The sequence below is a fragment of the Pseudophryne corroboree genome, chromosome 8 (assembly GCF_028390025.1).
Source record: "Pseudophryne corroboree isolate aPseCor3 chromosome 8, aPseCor3.hap2, whole genome shotgun sequence".
Lineage (NCBI taxonomy): Eukaryota > Metazoa > Chordata > Amphibia > Anura > Myobatrachidae > Pseudophryne > Pseudophryne corroboree.
In genome coordinates this window covers 339,781,027-339,793,942 of record NC_086451.1, presented here as the reverse complement: position 1 = coordinate 339,793,942, position 12,916 = coordinate 339,781,027, and the positions used below count along the sequence as shown (strand labels likewise).

The 12,916-nt window shown below is 48.0% G+C and overlaps 1 protein-coding gene across 3 annotated transcripts in view; it reads right to left on the bottom strand.

The window, feature by feature from the left end:
• The window catches only part of ARHGEF6 (Rac/Cdc42 guanine nucleotide exchange factor 6), a 258,983-nt gene that overhangs the window by 198,419 nt on the left and 47,648 nt on the right, over nucleotides 1-12,916 (bottom strand). For all 3 annotated transcript variants that reach the window (XM_063937432.1, XM_063937433.1, XM_063937434.1), the window contains exon 2: nucleotides 477-560. In XM_063937432.1, coding sequence (XP_063793502.1) covers nucleotides 477-560 — 84 coding nt within the window. The remainder of the gene's footprint in view (nucleotides 1-476; nucleotides 561-12,916) is intronic.

Here is a 12,916-nt window from a genome sequence, read left to right as displayed (position 1 = left end):
CTGCCACGAACAAGCCCCATCAGTGTACCAACTCGCACTGCTCGCCATTCTTCAGGCAATGTGCCTCGTTACTATTCCCAATCGTAGTCCATGTGGATGGTAAAGAAAGAATGAAAAAGTTGAAAAAAGTGAAAACAAAAATGTGTGCCAACCATTGCCATGTCTAACTTTCACATATCGACCTTTTGACTCTATAGACCTAATTTTTAATACTGCAGTACTACATTTGAAGCCACAGAGGAGATTAAAGATACATTTTAGCTACAAGTATGCTTTGTTTCAAAACAAACTGAAACTTTATTCTGCATTTACACTTCAACACTTTTTGCAGCTGCAAGTCGGACCTGAAACTGATGCTGATTTGCATTTGGCATTAAAAGCCTTAACTCATCTTTGTGAGGCCAGTTGTTGGTTGACGTCCTGCATAATGTAAAAGTGGTAAGCAATACCTGAATTAAACATGAGAGAAACCTCACCTCGACCCGGAGAGAGCTACATGCTCTCAAGAACTCCCTGATGTTTTCAAGGCAATCAGCTTCACTCTTTGGTTCTGCAACAAACTAATGATGTAAAAAAAAAAACATATCAGTAAAGATAAAAACTTCACAAATCAGATATTTCAGCTGTCAGTACATAAAACATACCTTTCTAACTTATAATTCTGTTTAAGAAAAGGAGAATCTATGACACAGCAAAAACTGATGTGCATTTACTAGATCGTAATGATAAAGTGTATGCTATATTATACACATTCAGATGCTATAGCATACACTGCTTGATAGGATGTGCCCAGTGAATGCAGGGTAATGCAGGCAGGAGTGCTGAGAGGAGATTGGGCAGAGTACTGATTACACAGACTTTGCTTCTACTCAGCTTAGACATCAAGTAAGTAAATCTGCTGCAGTATATATATATATATATATATATATATATATATATATATATATATATGGTTAAAAAGCAAAGAGGGACACTATAAAAATGTAATCTTACTTAGTAAAAAAGTTTCACAAGTATGTATAAGCCAATAAAGTGTTTCATCAAGTGGAAACCCCTCTAAAGAATTGCAGTGGCACTCTGCAAAGTTATAGATTACTATTTTAATATATAAATCATCCTCACCTTTCTGTGTGAATACATTATTATTAATGTATTAACAGTTATTAATATAGCACAAATATATACCATAGTGCTATACAGATACTATAATAGGCGTTCATATCAGTCCCTGCCCTAGTGGAGCTTACCACATGTACACACTAGTGTTAATGTTCCCTACCATACGAACACACTAGGGTTAATTTTTTTGTCAGGACACAGGGCCTAATTCAGATCTGATCACTCGCTAGGGTTTTTTTGCACTGCTGCGAACAGATAGTCTCCGCCCATAGGGGAGTGTATTTTCGCTTTGCAAGTGTGCAAATGCATGTGTAGCAGAGCTGTACAAACAGATCTTGTGCAGCCTCTGAGTAGCCCAGGACTTACTCAGCCGCTGCGATCACTTTAGCCTGTCAGGGACCGGAAGTGACGTCAGGAACCCTCCCTGCAAACGCTTGGACATGCCTGCGTTTTTCCAACCACTCCCAGAAAACGGTCAGTTGCCACCCACAAATGGCTTCTTCCCGTCAATCTCTTTGCGATCGCCCGTGCGAATGGATTCTTCGCACAAACCCATCGCTGAGTGGCAATCCGCTTTGTACCTGTGCGACGCGCCTGCGTATTGCGCTGCATACGCATGCGCAGTTCTGACCTGATCGCATCGCTGCAAAAAATGCTAGTGAGCAATCAGGTCTGAATTACCCCCATAATTAACTGCCAGTATGTTTTTGCCGTGTAGGAGGCAGGGTTGACTGGTTTAAACAACCTTGATTTAACCAAATGGATTTAAAAATAAAAACTCAACACTGGCTTTTTCTTATTATGCTGTGACTACTGACAAAGCACAGTGACTTCTTTAAAAAAAGCCTATTATAAGGGAATCTTGTAATCTTCATTTGAGTGAGTGGAACCAATGGAGAAAATTCACACACACAAAAGAGAAATAGGGAGGGTGAAACAGTTTAGAGCGGTACTAAATCTGCCTAGCATTAGCCAAGACTCCACAAACTCCTCCCCTAACAATCCCATAGGACAGAAGAAAACCACAACTAATATTCTTATTTTCAGGTTCATCTATATGTGAGTGAGCTGTGTATGTTTTTATATGTTTAGTCCACCTACATATATTCAGATGTATAGATGCATCCCTTCTGGTCTAGCCTCTGTACTTTATGAGTCGCAGCACACAGGGTCCATAAGAGCTGCCAGCTACCATGGCACATTACAGTGTTAGTGAAAAACACTCTAACATAGCATTTTGTATGCAGATACAGCTGCCGTCCAGGGGCAAACGCAGGAGGGGGGGGTTCTGAGTACCTGGAACCCCCCCCCCCGATGACCCAAAAAAAATAAGAATTTACTCACCGGTAATTCTATTTCTCGTAGTCCGTAGTGGATGCCGGGAACTCCGTAAGGACCATGGGGAATAGCGGGCTCCGAAGGAGACTGGGCACTCTAAGAAAGAATTAGGACTACCTGGTGTGCACTGGCTCCTCCCTCTATGCCCCTCCTCCAGACCTCAGTTAAGGAAACTGTGCCCGGAAGAGCTGACACAATAAGGAAGGGATTTGGAATCCCGGGTAAGACTCATACCAGCCACACCAATCACACCGTACAACTCGTGATACTATATCCAGTTAACAGTATGAACAACAACTGAGCCTCATGAACAGATGGCTCATAACAATAACCCTTTAGTTAGGCAATAACTATATACAAGTATTGCAGACAATCCGCACTTGGGATGGGCGCCCAGCATCCACTACGGACTACGGGATATAGAATTATCGGTGAGTAAATTCTTATTTTCTCTGACGTCCTAGTGGATGCTGGGAACTCCGTAAGGACCATGGGGATTATACCAAAGCTCCCAAACGGGCGGGAGAGTGCGGATGTCTTTGCAGCACCGAATGAGCAAACTCAAGGTCCTCCTCAGCCAGGGTATCAAACTTGTAGAATTTTGCAAATGTGTTTGAACCCGACCAAGTAGCAGCTCGGCAAAGTTGTAAAGCCGAGACCCCTCGGGCAGCCGCCCAAGAAGAGCCCACTTTCCTCGTGGAATGGGCTTTTACAGATTTAGGATGCGGCAGTCCAGCCGCAGAATGTGCAAGTTGAATCGTGCTACAGATCCAGCGAGCAATAGTCTGCTTAGAAGCAGGAGCACCCAGCTTGTTGGGTGCATACAGGAGAAATAGCGAGTCAGTTTTCCTGACTCCAGCCGTCCTGGAAACATATATTTTCAGGGCCCTGACTACGTCCAGTAACTTGGAATCCTCCAAGTCCCGAGTAGCCGCAGGCACCACAATAGGTTGGTTCACATGAAAAGCTTAAACCACCTTAGGAAGGATTTGGGAACGAGTCCTCAATTCCGCCCTATCCATATGAAAAATCAGATAAGGGCTTTTACAAGACAAAGCCGCCAATTCTGATACACGCCTGGCCGACGCCAAGGCCAACAGCATGACCACTTTCCACGTGAGGTATTTTAGCTCCACGGTTTTAAGTGGCTCAAACCAATGCGACTTTAGGAAATCCAACACCACGTTGAGATCCCACGGTGCCACTGGAGGCACAAAAGGGGGCTAAATATGCAGCACTCCTTTAACAAAAGTCTGAACTTCAGGCAGTGAAGCCAGTTCTTTTTGGAAGAAAATCGACAGAACCGAGATCTGGACCTTAATGGAACCCAATTTTAGGCCCATAGTCACTCCTGACTGTAGGAAGTGCAGAAATCGACCGAGCTGAAATTCCTCCGTTGGGGCCTTCCTGGCCTCACACCAAGTAACATATTTTCGCCATATGCGGTGATAATGTCTTACGGTCACATCTTTCCTAGCTTTAATCAGCATAGGAATGACTTCCTCCGGAATGCCCTTTTCTTTTAGGATCCGGTGTTCAACCGCCATGCCGTCAAACGCAGCCGTGGTAAGTCTTGGAACAGACAGGGCCCCTGCTGCAGCAGGTCCTGTCTGAGCGGCAGAAGCCATGGGTCCTCTGAGATAATTTCTTGAAGTTCTGGGTACCAAGCTCTTCTTGGCCAATCCGGAACCACAAGTATAGTTCTTACTCCTCTCCTTCTTTTTATTCTCAGTACCTTGGGTATGAGAGGAAGAGGAGGGAACACATAAACCGACTGGTACACCCACGGTGTCACTAGAGCGTCCACAGCTATCGCCTGAGGGTCCCTTGACCTGGCGCAATATCTTTTTAGCTTTTTGTTGAGGCGGGACGCCATCATGTCCACCTGTGGCCTTTCCCAACGGTGTACAATCATTTGGAAGACTTCTGGATGAAGTCCCCACTCTCCCGGGTGGAGGTCGTGCCTGCTGAGGAAGTCTGCTTCCCAGTTGTCCACTCCCGGAATGAACACTGCTGACAGTGCTAACACATGATTTTCCGCCCATCGGAGAATCCTTGTGGTTTCTGCCATCGCCATCCTGCTTCTTGTGCCGCCCTGACGGTTTACATGAGCGACCGCCGTGATGTTGTCTGACTGGATCAGCACCGGCTGGTGTTGAAGCAGGGGTCTTGCCTGACTTAGGGCATTGTAAATGGCCCTTAGTTCCAGAATATTTATGTGTAGGGAAGTCTCCTGACTCGTCCATAGTCCTTGGAAGTTTCTTCCCTGTGTGACTGCCCCCCAACCTCGAAGGCTGGCATCCGTGGTCACCAGGACCCAGTCCTGTATGCCGAATCTGCGGCCCTCTAGAAGATGAGCACTCTGTAGCCACCATAACAGCGACACCCTGGTCCTTGGAGACAGGGTTATCAGCCGCTGCATCTGAAGATGCGATCCGGACCACTTGTCCAACAGATCCCACTGAAAGATCCTTGCATGGAACCTTCCGAATGGAATTGCTTCGTAAGAAGCTACCATCTTTCCCAGGACTCGCGTGCAGTGGTGCACCGACACCTGTTTTGGTTTTAGGAGGTCTCTGACTAGAGATGACAATTCCTTGGCCTTCTCCTCCGGGAGAAACACCTTTTTCTGTTCTGTGTCCAGAACCATCCCCAGGAACAGTAGACGCGTTGTAGGAACCAGCTGCGACTTTGGAATATTCAGGATCCAGCCGTGCTGTTGTAGCACTTCCCGAGCTAGTGCTACTCCGATCAACAACTGTTCCTTGGACCTCACCTTTATAAGGAGATCGTCCAAGTACGGGATAATTATAACTCCCTTTTTTCGAAGGAGTATCATCATTTCGGCCATTACCTTGGTAAATACCCTCGGTGCCGTGGACAGACCAAACGGCAACGTCTGGAATTGGTAATGACAGTCCTGTACCACAAATCTGAGGTACTCCTGGTGAGGAGGGTAAATGGGGACATGCAGGTAAGCATCCTTGATGTCCAGTGATACCATGTAATCCCCTTCGTCCAGGCTTGCAATAACCGCCCTGAGCGATTCCATTTTGAACTTGAACCTTCTTATATAAGTGTTCAAGGATTTCAAATTTAAAAATGGGTCTCACCGAACCGTCCGGTTTCGGTACCACAAACATTGTGGAATAGTAACCCCGTCCCTGTTGAAGGAGGGGTACTTTGGTTATCACCTGCTGGGAGTACAGCTTGTGAATCGCCTCCAGCACCGCCTCCCTATCTGGGGGAGTAGTTGGCAAGGCTGATTTGAGGAAACGGCGAGGGGGAGACGTCTCGAATTCCAGCTTGTACCCCTGAGATACCACTTGTAGAATCCAGGGATCCACCCGTGAGCGAACCCACTGGTCGCTGAAGTTCCGGAGACAGGTCCCCACCGCACCTGGCTCCACCTGTGGAGCCCCAGCGTCATGCGGTGGACTTAGAGGAAGCGGGAGAGGACTTTTGTTCCTGGGAACTTGCTGTTTGGTGCAGCTTTTTCCCCCTACCTCTGCCTCTGGGCAGAAAGGACGCGCCTTTAACCCGCTTGCCTTTCTGGGGCCGAAAGGACTGTACCTGATAATACGGTGCTTTCTTTGGCTGTGAGGGAACATGGGGTAAAAATGTCGACTTCCCAGCCGTCGCTGTGGAAACGAGGTCCGAGAGACCATCCCCAAACAATTCCTCACCCTTGTAAGGCAAAACCTCCATGTGCCTTTTAGAATCCGCATCACCTGTCCACTGCCGAGTCCATAATACTCTCCTGGCAGAAATGGACATTGCATTTATTCTAGATGCCAGTTGGCAAATATCCCTCTGTGCATCTCTCATGTATAAGACTACGTCTTTAATATGCTCTACAGTTAGCAATATAGCGTCCCTGTCAAGGGTATCAATGTTATCAGACAGGGAATCTGACCACGCAGCTGCAGCACTGCACATCCATGCTGAAGCAATAGCCGGTCTCAGTATAATACCTGAGTGTGTATATACAGACTTCAGGATAGCCTCCTGCTTTCTATCCGCAGGCTCCTTCAGGGCGGCTGTATCCGGAGACGGTAGTGCCACCTTCTTTGACAAGCGTGTGAGCGCTTTATCCACCCTAGGGGATGTCTCCCAACGTATCCTATCCTCTGGCGGGAAAGGGTACGCCCTTAGTAACTTTTTGGAAATGACCAGTTTCTTATCAGGGGAAACCCACGCTTCATCATACACTTCATTTAACTCTTCAGAAGGGGGAAAAACCACAGGTTGCTTTTTCTCCCCAAACATAATACCCTTTTTTGTGGTACCGGGGTTAATGTCAGAAATGTGCAACACATTTTTCATTGCCGTAATCATGTAACGGATGGCCCTATTGGAATGTACATTAGTCTCATCGTCGTCGACACTGGAGTCAGTATCCGTGTCGACATCTGTGTCTGCCATCTGAGGTAGCGGGCGTTTTTTAAACCCCCGGATGGCTTTTGAGACGCCTGGGCAGGCACGGACTGAAGCCGGATGTCCCACATCTGCTATGTCATCAAACCTCTTATGTAAGGAGTTGACACTGTCACGTAATTCCTTCCACATATCCATCCACTCAGGTGTCGACCCCGCAGGGGGTGACATCACATTTATCGGCACCTGCTCCGCCTCCACATAAGCCTCCTCATCAAACATGTCGACACAGCCGTACCGACACTCCGCACACACACAGGGAATGCTCTGACTGAGGACAGGACCCCACAAAGTCCTTTGGGGAGACAGAGAGAGAGTATGCCAGCACACACCACAGCGCTATAAATCACAGGGATGTACACTATAATGAGTGATTTTACCCTATAGCAGCTATATATATAGTATTTGCGCCTAAATTTAGTGCCCCCCCCTCTCTTTTTTATCCTATTGAGCCTGGAAACTGCAGGGGAGAGCCTGTGGAGCGTCCTTCCAGCGGAGCTGTGAGAGGAAATGGCGCCAGTGTGCTGAGGGAGATAGCCCCGCCCCCTTCACGGCGGACTTCTCCTGCTTTTTTTATGGATATATGGCAGGGGATTTTACACATATATTGTCTTAATGACTATATTATGTGTATTTTTTTGCCAATGTAAGGTAATCTTATTACAGCCCAGGGCGCCCCCCCCCAGCGCCCTGCACCCATCAGTGACCGGAGTGTGAGGTGTGCATGGGGAGCAATGGTGCACAGCTGCAGTGCTGTGCGCTACCTTAATGAAGACCGGAGTCTTCAGCCACCGATTTCCTGGACGTTCTTCTTGCTTCTGGCTCTGCAAGGGGGACGGTGGCGCGGCTCCGGACGACCGAAGCTGGGCCTGTGTTCGATCCCTCTGGAGCTAATGGTGTCCAGTAGCCTAGAAGCCCAAGCTAGCTGCAAGCAGGTAGGTTCGCTTCTCTCCTCTAAGTCCCTCGTAGCAGTGAGTCTGTTGCCAGCAGATCTCACTGAAAATAAAAAAACTAAATATACTTTCTTTTCTAGAAGCTCAGGAGAGCCCCTAGTGTGCATCCAGCTCGAGCCGGGCACAGATTCTAACTGAGGTCTGGAGGAGGGGCATAGAGGGAGGAGCCAGTGCACACCAGGTAGTCCTAATTCTTTCTTAGAGTGCCCAGTCTCCTTCGGAGCCCGCTATTCCCCATGGTCCTTACGGAGTTCCCAGCATCCACTAGGACGTCAGAGAAATAAGATTTTAAACCTACCGGTAAATCTTTTTCTCCTAGTCCGTAGAGGATGCTGGGGACTCCGTAAGGACCATGGGGATAGACGGGCTCCGCAGGAGACATGGGCACTAAGAAAGAACTTTAGGTATGGGTGTGCACTGGCTCCTCCCTCTATGCCCCTCCTCCAGACCTCAGTTGGAGAAACTGTGCCCAGAGGAGACGGACAGTACGAGGAAAGGATTTTTGTTAATCCAAGGGCAAGATTCATACCAGCCCACACTATTCACACCGTATAACTTGGAATATACGAACCAGTTAACAGTATGAAACAACACAGTATCAGTCCGAGACTGATGAAAAACTGTAACATAACCCTTATGTAAGCAAAACTATATACAAGTCTTGCAGAAGTAGTCCGCACTTGGGACGGGCGCCCAGCATCCTCTACGGACTAGGAGAAAAAGATTTACCGGTAGGTTTAAAATCTTATTTTCTCTTACGTCCTAGAGGATGCTGGGGACTCCGTAAGGACCATGGGGATTATACCAAAGCTCCCAAACGGGCAGGAGAGTGCGGATGACTCTGCAGCACCGATTGAGCAAACATGAGGTCCTCCTCAGCCAGGGTATCAAACATGTAGAACTTTGCAAATGTGTTTGAACCCGACCAAGTAGCAGCTCGGCACAATTGTAATACCGAGACCCCTCGGGCAGCCGCTCAAGAAGAGCCCACCTTCCTAGTGGAATGGGCCTTAACAGATTTTGGTAACGGCAATCCAGCCGTTGAATGAGCCTGCTGAATCGTGTTACAGATCCAGCGAGCAATAGTCTGCTTTGAAGCAGGAGCGCCAACCTTGTTGGCTGCATACAAGACAAACAGTGCTTCTGTTTTTCTAACTCTAGCCGTTCTGGCTACGTAAATCCTCAAAGCCCTGACCACATCAAGGGACTCTGAATCCTCCAAGTCACGTGTAGCCACAGGCACCACAATAGGCTGGTTCATATGAAAAGATGAAACCACTTTAGGCAAGAATTGAGGACGAGTCCGCAATTCCGCTCTATCTATATGGAAAACCAGATAGGGGCTTTTATGAGACAAAGCCGCCAATTCCGACATTCGCCTAGCCGAAGCCAAGGCTAACAACATGACCACTTTCCAAGTGAGATATTTTAATTCCACTGTTTTAAGTGGTTCAAACCAGTGCGACTTAAGGAAATTCAACACAACGTTAAGGTCCCAAGGCGCCACCGGAGTTACAAAAGGAGGCTGAATATGCAGCACTCCCTTCACAAAAGTCTGTACTTCTGGGAGAGAAGCTAATTCCCTCTGAAAGAAAATGGATAGGGCCGAAATCTGAACCTTAATGGAGCCTAATTTTAGGCCCAAATTCATTCCAGTTTGTAGGAAGTGAAGGAAACGGCCCAGATGGAATTCTTCCGTAGGAGCATTCCTGGCCTCACACCAAGAAACATACTTCCGCCATATACGGTGATAATGTTTAGCTGTCACGTCCTTCCTAGCCTTTATCAGCGTATGAATGACCTCATCCGGAATGCCCTTTTCCGCTAGGATCCGGTGTTCAACCGCCATGCCGTCAAACGCAGCCGCGGTAAGTCTTGGAACAGACAGGGCCCCTGTTGTAACAGGTCCTGTCTTAGAGGAAGAGGCCACGGATCTTCTGTGAGCATTTCCTGTAGATCCGGATACCAGGCCCTTCGCGGCCAATCTGGAACAATGAGAATTGTCTGTACTCCTCTTTTCCTTATTATTCTCAACACCTTGGGAATGAGAGGAAGAGGAGGAAACACATAGACCGACTGGAACACCCACGGTGTTACCAGGGCGTCCACTGCCACCGCCTGAGGGTCTATTGACCTGGCGCAATACCTCTGTAGTTTTTTGTTAAGGCGGGACGCCATCATGTCTATCTGGGGCAGGCCCCACTGACTTGCAATCTGTGCGAAGACTTCCCGATGAAGTCCCCACTCTCCTGGATGTAGATTGTGTCTGCTGAGGAAGTCTGCTTCCCAGTTGTCCACTCCCGGAATAAACACTGCTGACAGCCCAGCGAAGAATCCTGGTAGCTTCCGCCATTGCCATTCTGCTCCTTGTGCCGCCTTGGCGGTTTACATGAGCTACTGTGTTGATGTTGTCTGACTGAATCAGAACCGGAAGGTCGCGAAGCAAAGTCTCCGCTTGACGAAGGGTGTTGTATATGGCCCTCAGTTCCAGGACGTTGATGTGAAGACAAGTTTCTTGACTTGACCAAAGACCTTGGAAACTTCTTCCTTGTGTGACTGCTCCCCAACCTCGGAGGCTCGCGTCCGTGGTCACCAGAACCCAGTCCTGAATGCCGAATCTGCGATACTCCAGAAGGTGAGCACTCTGCAGCCACCACAGGAGAGATACCCTGGCCCTGGGGGACAGGGTGATCAACCGATGAATCTGTAGATGTGACCCGGACCACTTGTCCAGTAGGTCCCATTGGAAGGTCCTCGCATGGAACCTGCCAAAGGGAATGGCCTCGTAAGATGCCACTATCTTTCCCAGGATTCGAGTGCAGTGATGCACTGACACCTGTTTTGGCTTCAATAGGTCCCTGACCAGAGTCATGAGTTCCTGGGCCTTTTCTATCGGAAGATAAACCCTTTTCTGGTCCGTATCCAGAATCATGCCTAAGAAGGTCAAACGAGTCGTAGGAACTAACTGTGACTTCGGGATATTGAGAATCCAGCAGTGTTGCTGTAACACCTTCAGTGAAAGTGACACGCTGTTCAACAACTGCTCTCGTGATCTCGCTTTTATGAGGAGATCGTCCAAGTACGGGATAATTGTGACACCCTGCTTGCGCAGGAGCACCATCATTTACGCCATTACCTTGGTGAAAATCCTCGGGGCCGTGGAAAGCCCAAACGGCAACGTCTGAAATTTTTAATGACAATCCTGTACCGCAAATCTCAGGTACGCCTGATGAGGTGGATATATGGGAACATGAAGGTATGCATCCTTTATGTCCAGTGATACCATAAAATCCCCCCTTTCCGGTTTCGGAACTACAAATAGGGTTGAGTAATACCCCCTCCCTTGTTGAAGCAGGGGAACTTTGACCACCACCTGTTGAAGACACAATTTGTGAATTGCATTTAAAACTATCTCCCTTTCTGGGGGAGAAGCTGGTAGGGCAGATTTGAAAAACCGGCGAGGGGCCACCTCTTCGAATTCCAGCTTGTAACCTTGGGAGACAATTTCTATCGCCCAGGGATCCACCTGTGAGTGAACCCAGATGTGGCTGAAAAGTCGAAGACGTGCCCCCACTGGGGTGGACTCCCTCAGTGGAGCCCCAGCGTCATGCGGTGGATTTTGTAGAGGCCGGGGAGGACTTCTGGTCCTGGGAACTAGCTGTGGTTGGCAGCTTTTTCCCTCTGCCCTTACCTCTGGCAAGAAAGGACGATCCTCGTGCTCTCTTGTTTTTATTTGACCGAAAGGACTGCATTTGATAATGTGGCGCTTTCTTAGGCTGTGAGGTAATATAAGGCAAAAAATTTGATTTACCTGCCATAGCTGTGGAGACCAGGTCAGAGAGACCGTCCCCAAACAATTCCTCACCTCTATAAGGTAAAACCTCCATATGCCTCTGAGTCGGCATCACTTGTCCATTGCCGGGTCCATAAGACTCTACTGGCAGAAATAGACATAGCGTTGACTCTAGAACCCAGTAGGCGAATGTCTCTTTGAGCATCCCTCTTATATAAGACAGCATCTTTAATATGACGCAGGGTTAACAAAATGGTATCCCTATCTAGGGTATCCAAATCTGCCGATAAGGTATCAGTCCACACTGCTACAGCGCTACAAACCCACGCCAACGCTATCGCCGGTCGGAGTAAGGTACCAGAATGCGTGTAAATGGACTTTAATGTATTCTCCTGCTTGCGATCAGCAGGATCCCTGAGGGTAGCTGTATCCTGGGATGGCAGTGCTACCTTTTTGGATAAGCGTGTCAACGCTTTGTCTACCCTTGGGGAGGATTCCCACCGTATCCTGTCCTTGATCGGGAAAGGATAAGCCATAAGAATCCTTTTGGGAATCTGCAGTTTCTTGTCTGGAGATTCCCAAGCCTTTTCAAATAACTCGTTCAGCTCATGAGAAGGAGTAAATGTTACCTCAGGTTTCTTTTCCTTATACATGTGTACCCTCGTGTCAGGGACCGGGGGTTCCTCAGTGATATGCAAAACATCCTTTATTGCAATAATCATATATTGAATACATTTTGCCAATTTTGGCTGTAACTTTGCATCATCGTAGTCGACACTGGAGTCAGAATCCGTGTCGGTATCAGTGTCTATTGTTTGGGATAGTGGGCGCTTTTGAGACCCCGAGGGTCCCTGCGACATAGGGGCAGGCAGGGCATAATTTCTGGACTCAGCTTTGTCCAACCTTTTGTGCAATAAATTCACATTAGCATTTAACACATTCCACATATCCACCCAGTCAGGTGTCGGTGTTGCCGACGGAGACACCACATTTATTTGCTCCACCTCCTCACTAGGAAAACCTTCTACCTCAGACATGCCGACACACGCGTACCGACACACCACACACTCAGGGAATCATCTTATCTGAAGACAGTTCCCCCACAAGGCCCTTTGGAGAGACAGAGAGAGACTATGCCAGCACACACCCAGCGCCAATGACCCAGGAAAAAAACACAGTATGTTTACCTAGACTGCGCTGTATTTATCTTATTTTGGCCAAATTATGTCCCCCCCCCCCCCCCCCCCCCTTCTTTAAAACCCTCTTTCACCGTGGA